At 51.5% G+C, this 12,457-nt stretch overlaps 1 protein-coding gene across 6 annotated transcripts in view; it reads right to left on the bottom strand.

The window, feature by feature from the left end:
* Positions 1 to 5,033: 5,033 nt before the first annotated feature.
* slc27a1a (solute carrier family 27 member 1a) overlaps positions 5,034 to 12,457 on the bottom strand; it is a 61,288-nt gene continuing 53,864 nt past the window's right edge. For 5 of the 6 annotated variants that reach the window (XM_070867190.1, XM_070867191.1, XM_070867193.1 and 2 more), the window contains exons 11-13: positions 11,725 to 11,889; positions 9,762 to 9,908; positions 5,034 to 6,884 (exon numbers count right to left, since the gene is read on the bottom strand). In XM_070867190.1, the coding sequence (XP_070723291.1) occupies positions 6,727 to 6,884; positions 9,762 to 9,908; positions 11,725 to 11,889 (470 nt within the window). In that variant the 3' untranslated portion in view covers positions 5,034 to 6,726. Of the gene's footprint in view, positions 6,885 to 9,761; positions 9,909 to 9,969; positions 10,014 to 11,724; positions 11,890 to 12,457 lie in introns of those variants that run through there. The other variant, XM_070867194.1, reaches the window with a different exon arrangement.

Raw genomic sequence — 12,457 nt, forward strand, 5'->3', positions numbered from 1 at the left:
CACTCGACGAGCTCCATTGGGCGGGCCACATTGTCCACATGCCCGACACAAGACTCCCAAAGCAAGCGCTCTACTCGGAGCCCCTGCACGGCAAGTGAGCCCCAGGTAGAGGAAACATTTCAAGGACATCCTCAAAGCCTCCCTGATAAAGTGCAACATCCCCACCGGCACCTGGGAGTCCCTGGCCAAAGACCAGACCGCCCTAAGTGGAGAAAGTGCAACCGGGAGGGCGCTGAGCACCTCGAGTCTCGTCGCCAAGAGCATGCAGAAAGAGCGTGCGGCAAACCAGGCTCTCCACCCACCCTTTCCTTCAACCACTGTCTGTCCCACCTGTGACAGAGACTGTAATTCCCGTATTGGACTGTTCAGTCACCTTAGAACTCACTTTGAGTGGAAGCAAGTCTTCCTTGATTCCGAGGGACTGCCTATGATAATGAGTCTGCTTTTCAAAAAAGAGAATCACGTGGGAGTAGGTCATACATTTCAGTGGCTGGAGAACAGTCAGGGTCCTCTGTTGCAATCACAGTGTGTCACTATCTTTTACCTAAATAGTGGGCTGATTTAAGGGGCACTTCAGATTGTAAGGGACATAAGCTCCACTAGCAAGTGTGAGGATTGTTGCTGAACAGAGATTAATGTCTAGTGCAAAAAGCCCAAAATGTGACACTGGAACAAGTGTCTGGTGAAATCTATCCTTTGGTCTGTTCGCTGCCATCTTCTTGGCAGATGGAGTATAATGTGGGAAAGTGTGAGGTCATGCACTTTGGCAGAAAAAAATCAAAGAGCAAGTTATTATTTAAATGGAGAAAGATTGCAAAGTGCTGCAGTACAGCGGGACCTGGGGGTACTTGTGCATGAAACACAAAAGGATAGTATGCAGGTACAGCAAGTGATCAGGAAGGCCAATGGAATCTTGGCCTTTATTGCAAAGGGGATGGAGTATAAAAGCAGGGAAGTCTTGCTACAGTTATACAGGGTATTGGTGAGGCCACACCTGGAATACTGCGTGCAGTTTTGGTTTCCGTATTTACGAAAGGATATACTTGCTTTGGAGGCAGTTCAGAGAAGGTTCACTAGGTTGATTCCGGAGATGAGAGGGTTGATTTATGAGGAAAGATTGAGGAGGTTGGGCCTCTACTCATTGGAATTCAGAAGAATGATTGGTGATCTTATCAAAACGTATAAGATTATGAGGGGGCTTGACAAAGTGGATGCAGAGAGGCTGTTTCCACTGATGAGGGAGACTAGAACTAGGGGGCATGATCTTAGAATAAGGGGCTGCCCATTTAAAACTGAGATGAGGAGAAATTTCTTCTCAGAGGGTTGTAAATCTGTGGAATTCGCTGCCTCAGAGAGCTGTGGGAGGTGAGATATTGAATAAATTTAAGACAGAGATAAGACAATTTCTTAACCGTTAAGGGAATAAGGGGTTATAGGAAGTGGAGCTGAGTCCATGATCGGATCAGCCATGATCGTATTGAATGGCGGAGCAGGCTCGAGGGGCCGTATGGCCTACTCCTGCTCCTATTTCTTATGTTCTCCAAATGTTTCAACAATTTGGGTACCATTCTATAGCCAGACAGAATAACCCTCTCCCACACACACACACATGCAGACGCAGAATATTTAAGGCACACAATGTTTAATCGCACTTCCACCAATAAAGACAAAATACAGAATACAACACTCTGGAAAGCAGTACTGCAGTGTGTCCGCAGGTCTAATTAAGAGTAACTAAGCTGGTTAAAACCTGATGAGGGGGTAAATCAATCCTTCCAAGGAGAGCCAAGCCAATCCTCATCGATATAATCATCCCTTTTGCATTACGCTTCACTCTTATTGCTCTTGAACACCAGGGGTTCTCAACTCGTCTATTATTCCTCCATTCGGAACACCCTGTGCTTATTCAGTCGAGGAAACTAAACACATTCTCCCTGCTTAAAAATGGCATTTGTGCTTCTGCCAACGGTAAAATCCAAACCCATCGTGAAACCGAAGTGCCCTTCAGCTCTGACCAAATCAGCCAGACACTTGCAACAGTTTTCACACAGCAGAGAGTAGAAAATATGAACGACAGTTCCGAGGGGTTTTTAATATTCCTCGGACGAGGAAGATCGCATTCTGCAGATTAAGAAAAGACGTTTCTTTACAAGGGGGTTAGTTTTCGGAAATCACAACTAGTGTCTCACCTGCATTTTGACTAGTATCACATTAGCTTCATAAACTACTGGCATTTGGTTGGAGTTACAAGAAAATTTCTAACAATTCAAATTTGGTTCCCTTCAATCCTGTTGTAGTTTTAGACCCCGACGCAAGCATAATTCACGCGTTCTGCTTGCTGAGTGGACTCAAAGGTATGCTTGTAAAAATATTTTTGCACTAACGCCGCTACTTCTATCCCGTGAAGTATTAGTGAGGATGGGGTACAGATCAGCCCCGTCACCCTGGTTCTGATGTGTGGATCTGGCACGCCCGCCGCCCCCGGTGAGATAGGACTTTTGCTCGCTCGCTCCCTCCCACCCCACCCCCTCCCAGAGATGTTCCGCTGACCCTGCCTGTATTTCTGGCCAGGGAGAAGAAAACAAGAGGGATCATTTACACGTGGGCGATGGGCTGGAGGTTGGACAGTGCAGCAAGCATTCAGGGACTACCAAAGCAGATGCAAAGCTGCCTGCTAATTCTACCCTCCCCGTTCCCCCCCCCCCCGCCCTCTCTCTCTCTCTCTCTCTGATCGGACCCCATGTACAGCCCTTCAAAAACACTTGCCTCTTCTCAGATTTGGCCCTTTTGGAGGGGAGGCGACAGAAAGACCAGGCCACAGTGTTGAGACAAATTATTTACACGTCTATACCTTCTAAACGAAACCCTTATAGAGTTTCCTGAATGTTAACATTCAAACCCTTTCCTACCATGGACCACTCTGACCTTGTTCCCACAAACTCTCATCCTCTTCCGAGCTCCTCTGGTTCAAGAGTGGCTTTTTGCACAGGCCGTGGAAGCAAGTCACTTTACTGGCCCCGGTGTTTGGGCAGTGGGTGAAAGAGGCAGACATTTTAAAATGGAAAAGATATTATTGCCCCCCACCCCCCCCCAAAAAAAAATAGCAGGTTTCATACAAGTGTCCGGATGTTTAGAGTGTTGACCATTGCTCGGGATAGCATGCTCACAGTGCTGATGTAACCGGGCTATTCAGACTAGCTGGCCCCAGGTTTGTACGGGGATCTCAATTCGGACAGCAGCACGGGTGGAACAGGGGGCCACATCGCCGCAGAGCAGGGGCCGCAGTGGGGTTGGGGGGGGGGGGGGTGAAGAAAGTCAGGCAGGGTGATCCGCTCCTGGTCAGTACCCGGTCACTCCTGCCGGGAAGCGGGCAAAATCTGGCGACAACAGGATTAGGCTTGGCACTGATTGGCAGCACCCAGTGCCTGCACTCAGGTCGAGCGGGTATTTTGGGCGAGGAGTTTAGGAGGTGGGGGGGCGATTGTGGAAGTGAGTCGGTGGCTTCAAGAGAGAGGGGGAAAAATAATACAGGGACACACGAGTGTTTTATAAGCCTTCTCTGATCGGTTATAACTTAGCTGAGGTAATCACCAATATTTACTACAGTGGTGGCACTGGATACGACTTGCTCTCTTGCCTAAAACTTGTGGCCTCGGCCGGTGCTGTTGCAGGTATCTCTGGGTCTTTATTTACAGCATCTCTGGGGTGTCGGAGCTGGGGATCAGTGCTGTCTGCTCCTCTTACATTGTCCAGCAAAGCAAATTTATTCTATTGGGGGAGTGAGACAGACCAGCATCTTTCGAGCCAGGGAAAGTGAACCCTAACCGGTAGTTCCTCCCAGCCCCCTCTCCCCCACGCGCTCACCCCCCCCTCCTCCCCCACACACCCCCCCTCTCTCTCCCCCACACCCCCCTCTCTCTCTCCCACAGCCCCCCCATTTCTCTCCCACAGCCCCCCTCTCTCTCTCTCCCACACCCCCCCCTCTCTCTCCCACACCCCCCCTCTCTCCCACACCCCCCCCTCTCTCTCTCTCTCTCCCACACCCCCCCTCTCTCTCTCCCCCACACCCCCCCTCTCTCTCTCCCCCACACCCCCCCTCTCTCTCTCCCACACCCCCCCTCTCTCTCTCTCTCTCCCACACCCCCCCTCTCTCTCTCTCTCCCACACCCCCCCTCTCTCTCTCTCTCCCACACCCCCCCCTCTCTCTCTCTCCCACACCCCCCCTCTCTCCCACACCCCCCACTCTCTCTCTCCCACACCCCCCCTCTCTCTCTCCCACACCCCCCCTCTCTCTCTCCCACACCCCCCCTCTCTCTCCCACACCCCCCTCTCTCTCTCCCACAGCCCCCCCCTCTCTCTCCCACAGCCCCCCCCTCTCTCTCCCACAGCCCCCCCATTTCTCTCCCACAGCCCCCCCATTTCTCTCCCACAGCCCCCCCATCTCTCTCTCTCTCCCACACCCCCCCTCTCTCTCTCCCACACCCCCCCTCTCTCTCTCCCACACCCCCCCCTCTCTCTCTCCCACACCCCCCCTCTCTCTCTCTCCCACACCCCCCCCTCTCTCTCTCCCACACCCCCCCTCTCTCTCTCCCACACCCCCCCTCTCTCTCTCTCCCACACCCCCCCTCTCTCTCTCCCACAACCCCCCCTCTCTCTCTCCCACACATCCCCCCTCTCTCCCACACCCCCCCCCTCTCTCTCCCACACCCCCCCCCTCTCTCTCCCACACACTCCCCCCCCCCCCACCCCCCCTCTCTCCCTTCCCTCTCCCCACACACCCCCTCTCTCTCTCTCTCCCACAACCCCCCCTCTCTCTCTCTCTCCCACAACCCCCCCTCTCTCTCTCTCTCCCACAACCCCCCCTCTCTCTCTCTCTCTCTCTCCCACAACCCCCCCTCTCTCTCTCTCTCTCTCCCACACCCCCCCCCTCTCTCTCCCACACACTCCCCCCCCCCCCACCCCCCCTCTCTCCCTTCCCTCTCCCCACACCCCCCCTCTCCCCACACCCCCCCTCCCACCCCACACCCCCTCCAACCTCCCAGTCAGCGAACGTCCAGCTTGGCACAAATCGGAATCCGAAGCGCACAGCGCAGCACAGCAAGATCCAGGAGTGACCCCCTGAGCGGGGGGCCTGGCTTGGGAGCGGGGCCCTGAACGTGGGTAGGGTGTGGTGTGTGTGTGTGTGTGTGTGTGCGCGTGTGTGTGCACGACACACGCACACCCCTCTCCCACATACCCCCGGCGAGAAGAGTGCAGTGCGCTGCTTGTGTGTGATGAACGAGGACACCCTGACTTCACCACTTGCATTGTTACTTTAAACTTAGCATTCAGCGAGGCTTTTGCATATTTCTGGAGTTTCTATTAATGTCAGAAAGCGGGGAAAAGGGAGCATTCTGCTTCAGCACATGCCCTCTGAAGCGCCGATTCGAGGATGCACGGGACAATGCTCCCCCCGAATATTTTCCTGCGGGGTCCCTTTAACGGGCTGCGTGGCCCATTCAACGTTTCCTGCGGGCGCAAAATGCTACGTTGGAAAAGTTGGCCCCAGGCTGGGCAGGCAGCTGCATGGCCGTACAGCTCAGAGGGAACGTTGGCAGTGTATCTGTGGTGTGGCTATAGGTGGAGGAACACACGGGGCTAGCTGGCAAGAACGCTGGCTAGACTAGTTCAAAAAAGATTTCCTTTGAACCGTTTGCCATTCCCGGCACGTCGAGCAAAGTGCTTGAAATGTACAGTTTGCGACACCGAGCACTTACACAGCCCAACGGCTTGTAGAGGAAGAGAGGTGTCGCCTTCTGCTGTACCCCACTGCATTCTGAATCCACTCCCCGAGCTGCCGATGTGATCTGGAACAGAACGCTGTGCCGTGCGATCGCAAAACAGCACACATGGGTAATACAGGTGAATGAAACACGTGTGTCGTTACACAACGCGGTCCCTCAGGCACTCAAGGCCACAACATTTCATTCTCCCTCTGTTACCCTCCCATCTCCACTGCCCTTAACTTGTGCAAAGACCACCGTTCTCCCTCTTTCGGCCACAGGGAGGCAGAGAGCCAAGTTCAGGGGTGGCGGTGGCAGGAGGAAGGGAACACGCAGCCACGGTAACGCGGGCACAAATTAACGCAGGAAATAGCTGAAGACAGAGAGAGAGTGCGGATTTAACAAGGGGACGGCTGGGGGGGGGGGTGGAGGTTGCGGGGGGAGGTGGGGGAGAGAGAGAGGGGGGGGGGGGCGGCCGATTGAAACCAGTGCGACTCTTGAAACAGTTAGTGACTTAGTGTTTCATTCACGAGTCAGTGCCGGCCGCCTAGCATTGCTCTGGAGCAGGAAAGAGAGCGACTCGAATAAAGTTGGTTAGCTCGAGATGGGGGGGTGGGGGTTCCCGTTTCCGAATCGGACCCGTCCGTTCCAACTCCACGGGCATTAATAGGTAGCGTGGTGCTAATGATCCCAATTTTAGATCGGGCTGTGGGAAGACTGGGCCACCAAGAGCACGACTTCCGAGCCGGCCCAATAGTTACTTTGAGAAACCCGGAGCTCGACATACAGGACAGACGGCACAGCAATAGGTCCGTGCCCGCTGCAAACAGCGGGGCAAATAGTGTTTAGTTCCACAGGATTTTCCCTTTCTCCTCTGGGCACAGGTTTTTTGTTTCTCATTTTATCCTGTGATTTTAATTTTTTTTATATAAATGAGTTAGCTTCCCAGAATTCGATTTCTAAACTATAGATGGTAATTTCCAGCCAGGATATTGTCGTAAACCATCTTGTCCAGAGGGATATACTTTCCCAGCTTTGACTCAAGAAAGTACAGTCTGTCGCTGGTCTGATGCGGGTCAAAACCCTCTTTGCGTAACCTGGTCTTCTGGATTTTGAACGTACCTGGAACAATACAAAGGGGGTCTCTGATCAAAATTCAAACTTGAATGTAAGGGGGCATGATTAAGAAGTTTGCAGATGATACCAAAATCGGCCGTGTGGTTGACAATGAAGAAGAAAGCTGCGGACTGCAGGAAGCTATCACTGAACTGGTCAGGTGGGCAGAGCAATGGCAAATGGAATTCAATCCAGAGAAGTGAGAGGTAATGCATTTGGGGAGGGCTAACAAGCCAAGGGCACACACATTAAATGGTAGGACATTGAGAAGTATAGAGGAAGGGACCTTGGAGTGCAGGCCAGGTAGATAAGGTGGTTAAGAAGTCATATGGAATGTTTGTATTCTATGCCTCGGCTAATAAAGGCAAGAGCAGGAGTGGGGGGTTATGCTTGAACTGTATAAAACACTGGTTAGGCCACAGCTAGAGTACTGCGTGCAGTTCTGGTCACCACATTACAGGAAGGATGTGGAGGCACTGGAGAGGGTACAGAGAAGGTTTACGAGGATGTTGCCGGGAGTGGAGAATTTTAGCGATGAGGAAAGATTGGATAGGCTGGGGTTGTTTTCTTTGGAACAGAGGAGGCTGAGGGGAGACCTTATAGAGGTGTATAAAATTATGAGGGGCCTGGATAGAGTGGATAGGAAGGACCTATTTCCCTTAGCAGAGGGGTCAACAACCAGGGGGCATAGATTTAAAGTAATTGAGGGGGAGGTTTGGAAGGGATTTGAGGGGAAATGTCTTCACCCAGAGGGTGGTGGGGGTCTGGAACTCACTGCCTGAAAGGGTGGTAGAGGCAGAAACCCTCACCACATTTAAAAAGTACTTGGATGTGCACCTGAAGTGCCGTAACCTGCAGGGCTACGGACCGAGAGCTGGAAAGGGGATTAGGCTGGGTAGCTCTTGGTCGGCCGGCACGGACACGATGGGCCGAATGGCCTCCTTCCGTGCTGTAAATTTCTATGATTCTATGATTCGCATCCTGTTGGACGCAGTCAGTTCCAGAGTGAAGGTCATCGGGGAGTTGGTATTATTAAGAAAAATCTAAACAATCGTAGAATTGCCACTAAAGCCAAAATTTGAAATAAAAACAGAAAATGCAAGGTATTACCCATCAGGGAAGGGTGAACAGGCTGGGTCTCATTTCTCTTGAAAAAAGGCTGAGGGGTGACCTAATCGAGGTCATTAAAATGATGAAAGGGTTTGATAGAGTGGATAGAGCATAACTAGAGGCTGGGAAAACATTTCCCCTGGCTGGGGAGTCTAAAACACGAGTCCACTATCACAGAATAAGGGGTCGGCCATTTAGGACTGCGATGAGGAGAACTAGGGGGCATGGTCTCAGAATAAGGGGTCGCCCATTTAAAACGGAAATGAGGAGGAATTTCTTCTCAGAGGGTTGTGAATCTGTGGAATTCTCTGCCCCAGAGAGCTGTGGAGGCTGGGTCATTGAATATATTTAAGACGGAGATAGACAGATAAGGGAGTGAAGGGTTATGGGGAGCGGGCGGGGAAGTGGAGCTGAGTCCAAGATCAGATCAGCCACGATCTCGATGAATGGAAAGAGCAGGCTCGAAAGACCACATGGCCTGCTCGTGTTCCCATTTCTTATATTGGCATAAGATAGTCACCAAGAAACCAAATAGGGAATTCAGGAGAAACTTCTTTACCCAGAGAGGGGCGAGAATGTGGAACTCGCTGCCACAGGGAGGGGTTGAGGCGAATAGTATCGATGTATTTAAGGGGAGGCTGGACAAGCGCATGAGGGAGAAGGGAATAGAGGGTTATGCTGATAGAGTTAGATGAGGAAAGACGGGAGGAGGCTCGAGCGGAGCATAAACGCCGGCACGGACTGGTTGGGCCGAATGGCCTGTTTCTGTGCCGTGTAATCCTCAGGCCAGGTAACATCATTGGAGAGGGAGAGAAACAGGGTTAAGATTTCAGGTTGTTGGTCTTTCATTAGAACTGCTATTTTCATCACCAGGTCTGCTGTAAGGCCAACGACCTGAAACGTTAACTCTGTTTCTCCCTTACTAAAACATGTGTTTAAGATGATTCAAGGAGTTGATAGGGTGGAGAGAGAGAAACCATTCCCTCGGGCAGGGGGAGTCCAAGGGGGATTAACCTTAAATTTAGAGCCAGGCCGTTCAGGGGTGATGTCGGGAGCACTTCTTCACACAAAGCGGCAGTGGGAATCTAGAACTCTCTCCCCAAAAAAGTTGCTGAGGCCGGGGGTCACTGGAAAATTTCCAAAACTGAGATTGATAAGCTTTTTGTTTCGGGCAAGGGTATTAAGGGTTACGGACCCAAGGTGGGTAAATGGAGTTTAAGATACCCATCTTAAGATACAAGCTCATTGAATGAACAGGCTTAAGGGGCTGTATGGACTCCTCCTGTTCCTAATTAACCAGCGTGTCACCAGAGGACATTAAACCTCGGTCAAGGTCCTTACAATTGCCAGGGCAGAAAACAGGGCCCACTCCCAGGCCTCTGCCTCATCTGCTCTTGAAACAGAGAGGAAAGCGACTTGCCTTTAAGCATGTCTCTTCCCTCCTGGGAAGCGCTGCTCTGGCTCGAAACAAGAGCAGGAGTCGGCCATACGGCCCCTCGAGCCTGCTCCGCCATTTAATACGATCATGCCTGATCCGATCATGGACTCGGGTCCACTTCCCTGCCCGCTCCCCGTAACCCCTTATTCCTCTATCCGTCGTGCTATGTCACAAGAGGCCCATTCAGGGTGGTGAGGTGTATTGCTCTCCCTAGCGGGCAATACACGATGCATGCACTTAGGGTCAAGGCAGAAATGAAAATGGCCACCTAATACTCCAAACCCCACAGAACTGCCTCCGCTGGAGGGGTATCCGACAGGCAGCTAGCTACGTACTTGTGGTGTCGACGACGGGGAGGATCCGGAGGAACACTGGCCTGGCGTACGGGGGCAACACCTTCAGCAGGTTCTGGTAGAAGAGGTCAGGGTTAATTTTGTTCTCGGGGTCGGCGATGGCAGCCATCCCAGCCTTCCCTTCCACGCCTAGCAAGAGAACGGAACAATCAGCGTCGGCGGAACAAAAAGCCAGAAACACACTGCGGATGCTGGAAATCTGAATTCAAAAACGGGAAAATGCTGGAACTACATCTGTGGAGGGAGAAACAAGTCGTTAATGTTTCAGGTCGGTGACCTGTCGTCAGAACTGGAAGGTTAACGGTTTTTAAAGCAAGTACAGGCCCAGGGACTAATTCACAAGATGTTCATCGGCAACACCTTCCAGTTCTGACAAAAGGTCATCGCCCTGAAACATTAAATCTGTTTCTCTCTCTCCCCGAGAGGCTCAGCTAGTTAGCTGTACACTAACGCAATACTGCAGGCAATAGCGAGCTTCATAGACAATAGGAGCTACGTAGTAGGCCATTCGGCCCCTCGAGTCTGCACCACCATTCAATATCATGACTGATCCTCTATCTCAACACCATATTCCCGCTTTTTCCCCATACTCCTTGATGCCTTTTGTGTCTAGAAATCTATCTCTCACCCTCTTAAATATATTCAGTGTCTCGGCCTCCACAGCCTTCTGTGGTAGAGAATTCCACAGGTTCACCACCCTCCGAGTGAAAACATTTCTCCTCATCTCGCTCCTAAATTTCCTGCCCCGTATCCTGAGACTGTGACCCCTTGTTCTAGACTTCTCAGCCCGGGGGAAACATCCTCCCCGCATCCAGACTGTCCAACCCCGTCAGAATTTTATACCTTTCAATGAGATCCCCTCTCATTCTTCTAAACTCTAGTGAATACAGGCCGAGTCGACCCAATCTCTCCTCATACGACAGTCCTGACATCCCAGGAATCAGTCTGGTGAACCTTCGCTGCACTCCCTCTATGGCAAGTATATCCTTCCTTAGGTAAGGAGACCAAAACTGCACACAGTACTCCAGGTGCGGTCTCACCAAGGCCCTGTATAACTGCAGTAAGACATCCTTGCTCCTGTACTCAAACCCTCTTGCAATGAAGGCCAACATACCATTTGCCTTCCTCACTGCTTGCTGCACCTGCGTGTTTGCTGTCAATGACTGGTGTACAAGGACACCCAGGTCCCTCTGTACATCGACACTTCAACTGAGTAGGTTGAAAGGGTTGGCCATTTAAGACAGAGGAGAAATTTCTTCACACAGAAAGCTCATTTCAGGGTCAAATTATCTCGAGAAGGAATCAAACAAACAAATACGGTGTTGCCTAGCTCCCAGGGCTGGTTAGTCTGAGGTTGCGCCCTGTAACATAGAAAATAGGTGCAGGAGTAGGCCATTCGGCCCTTCGAGCCTGCACCACCATTCAATATGATCATGGCTGATCATTCACCTCAGTACCCCTTTCCTGCTTTCTCTCCATACCCCTTGATCCCTTTAGCTGTAAGGGCCACATCTAACTCCCTCTTGAATATATCCAATGAACTGGCCTCAACAACTTTCTGTGGTAGAGAATTCCACAGGTTCACAATTCTCTGAGTGAAGAAGTTTCTCCTCATCTCGGTCCTAAATGGCTTACCCCTTATCCTTAGACCGTGAGCCCTGGTTCTGTACTTCCCCCAACATCGGGAACGTTCTTCCCGCATCTAACCTGTCCCGTCCCATCCCGTCAGAATCTTGTAAGTTTCTATGAGATCCCCTCTCATCCTTCTAAACTCCAGTGAATACAGGCCCAGTCGATCCAGTCTCTCCTCATAGGTCAGTCCCGCCATCCCGGGATGTAGGTTGGGCACCCCTGCTTTATGGGAAAGGCAACACCGGAGAAGAGGCGAGCGTTGTAGCCCGGGGGGGGTGGGGGGTAGGGGGAAGAGAGAGCTCTCGCTGCCTACCTGGCACCTCCACCCCATACACTGCCACATCGGTCAGATTCAGGAGTTTACTCAGGTTCCCCTCCACCTCCGTGGTCGAAACGTTCTCCCCTCGCCACCGAAAGGTGTCTCCACTTCGATCCTTGAAGTACATGTAGCCGAGGTCGTCCATAACCAGAACGTCACCTGTGGGCCGGCCGAGCGAGGCCAAAAGAGGCACCGGAATTAAACAGGGAGAAGCTAAAATACAATTCAACTCGAACAGCTCAGGTTCCCGCATGTCACGGGGCAGACAGAACGATCGAAGGAACTTGCATTGATACAAGAAATCCCAAATACTTCACAGGCAAGCATTACTTAGAGTACAGTCACTGTTGTGTTGTAGGGAAATGCAGCAGGCAATTTACACACAGCAAGCTCCCACAAACAGCAACAAAATAAATGACCGGTTATTCTCATTTTGGTGGTGTTTGTTAAAGACTTACAATTTATATAACGCCTTTCATGACTACCAGACGTCTCAAAGCGCTTTGCAGCCAATGAAGTACTTTTGGAGTGTAGTCACTGTTGTAATGTGGGAAACACAGCAGCTAATTTGCGCACAGCAAGCTCCCACACACAGCAATGTGATAATGACCAGATAATCTGTTTTTGTTATGTTGATTGAGGGATAAATATTGGCCCCAGGACACCGAGGATAACTCCCCTGCTCTTCTTCGAAATAGTGCCAAGGGATCTTTTGCGTCCACCTGAG

This window comes from Pristiophorus japonicus, chromosome 24 (assembly GCF_044704955.1).
Source record: "Pristiophorus japonicus isolate sPriJap1 chromosome 24, sPriJap1.hap1, whole genome shotgun sequence".
NCBI lineage: Eukaryota > Metazoa > Chordata > Chondrichthyes > Pristiophoridae > Pristiophorus > Pristiophorus japonicus.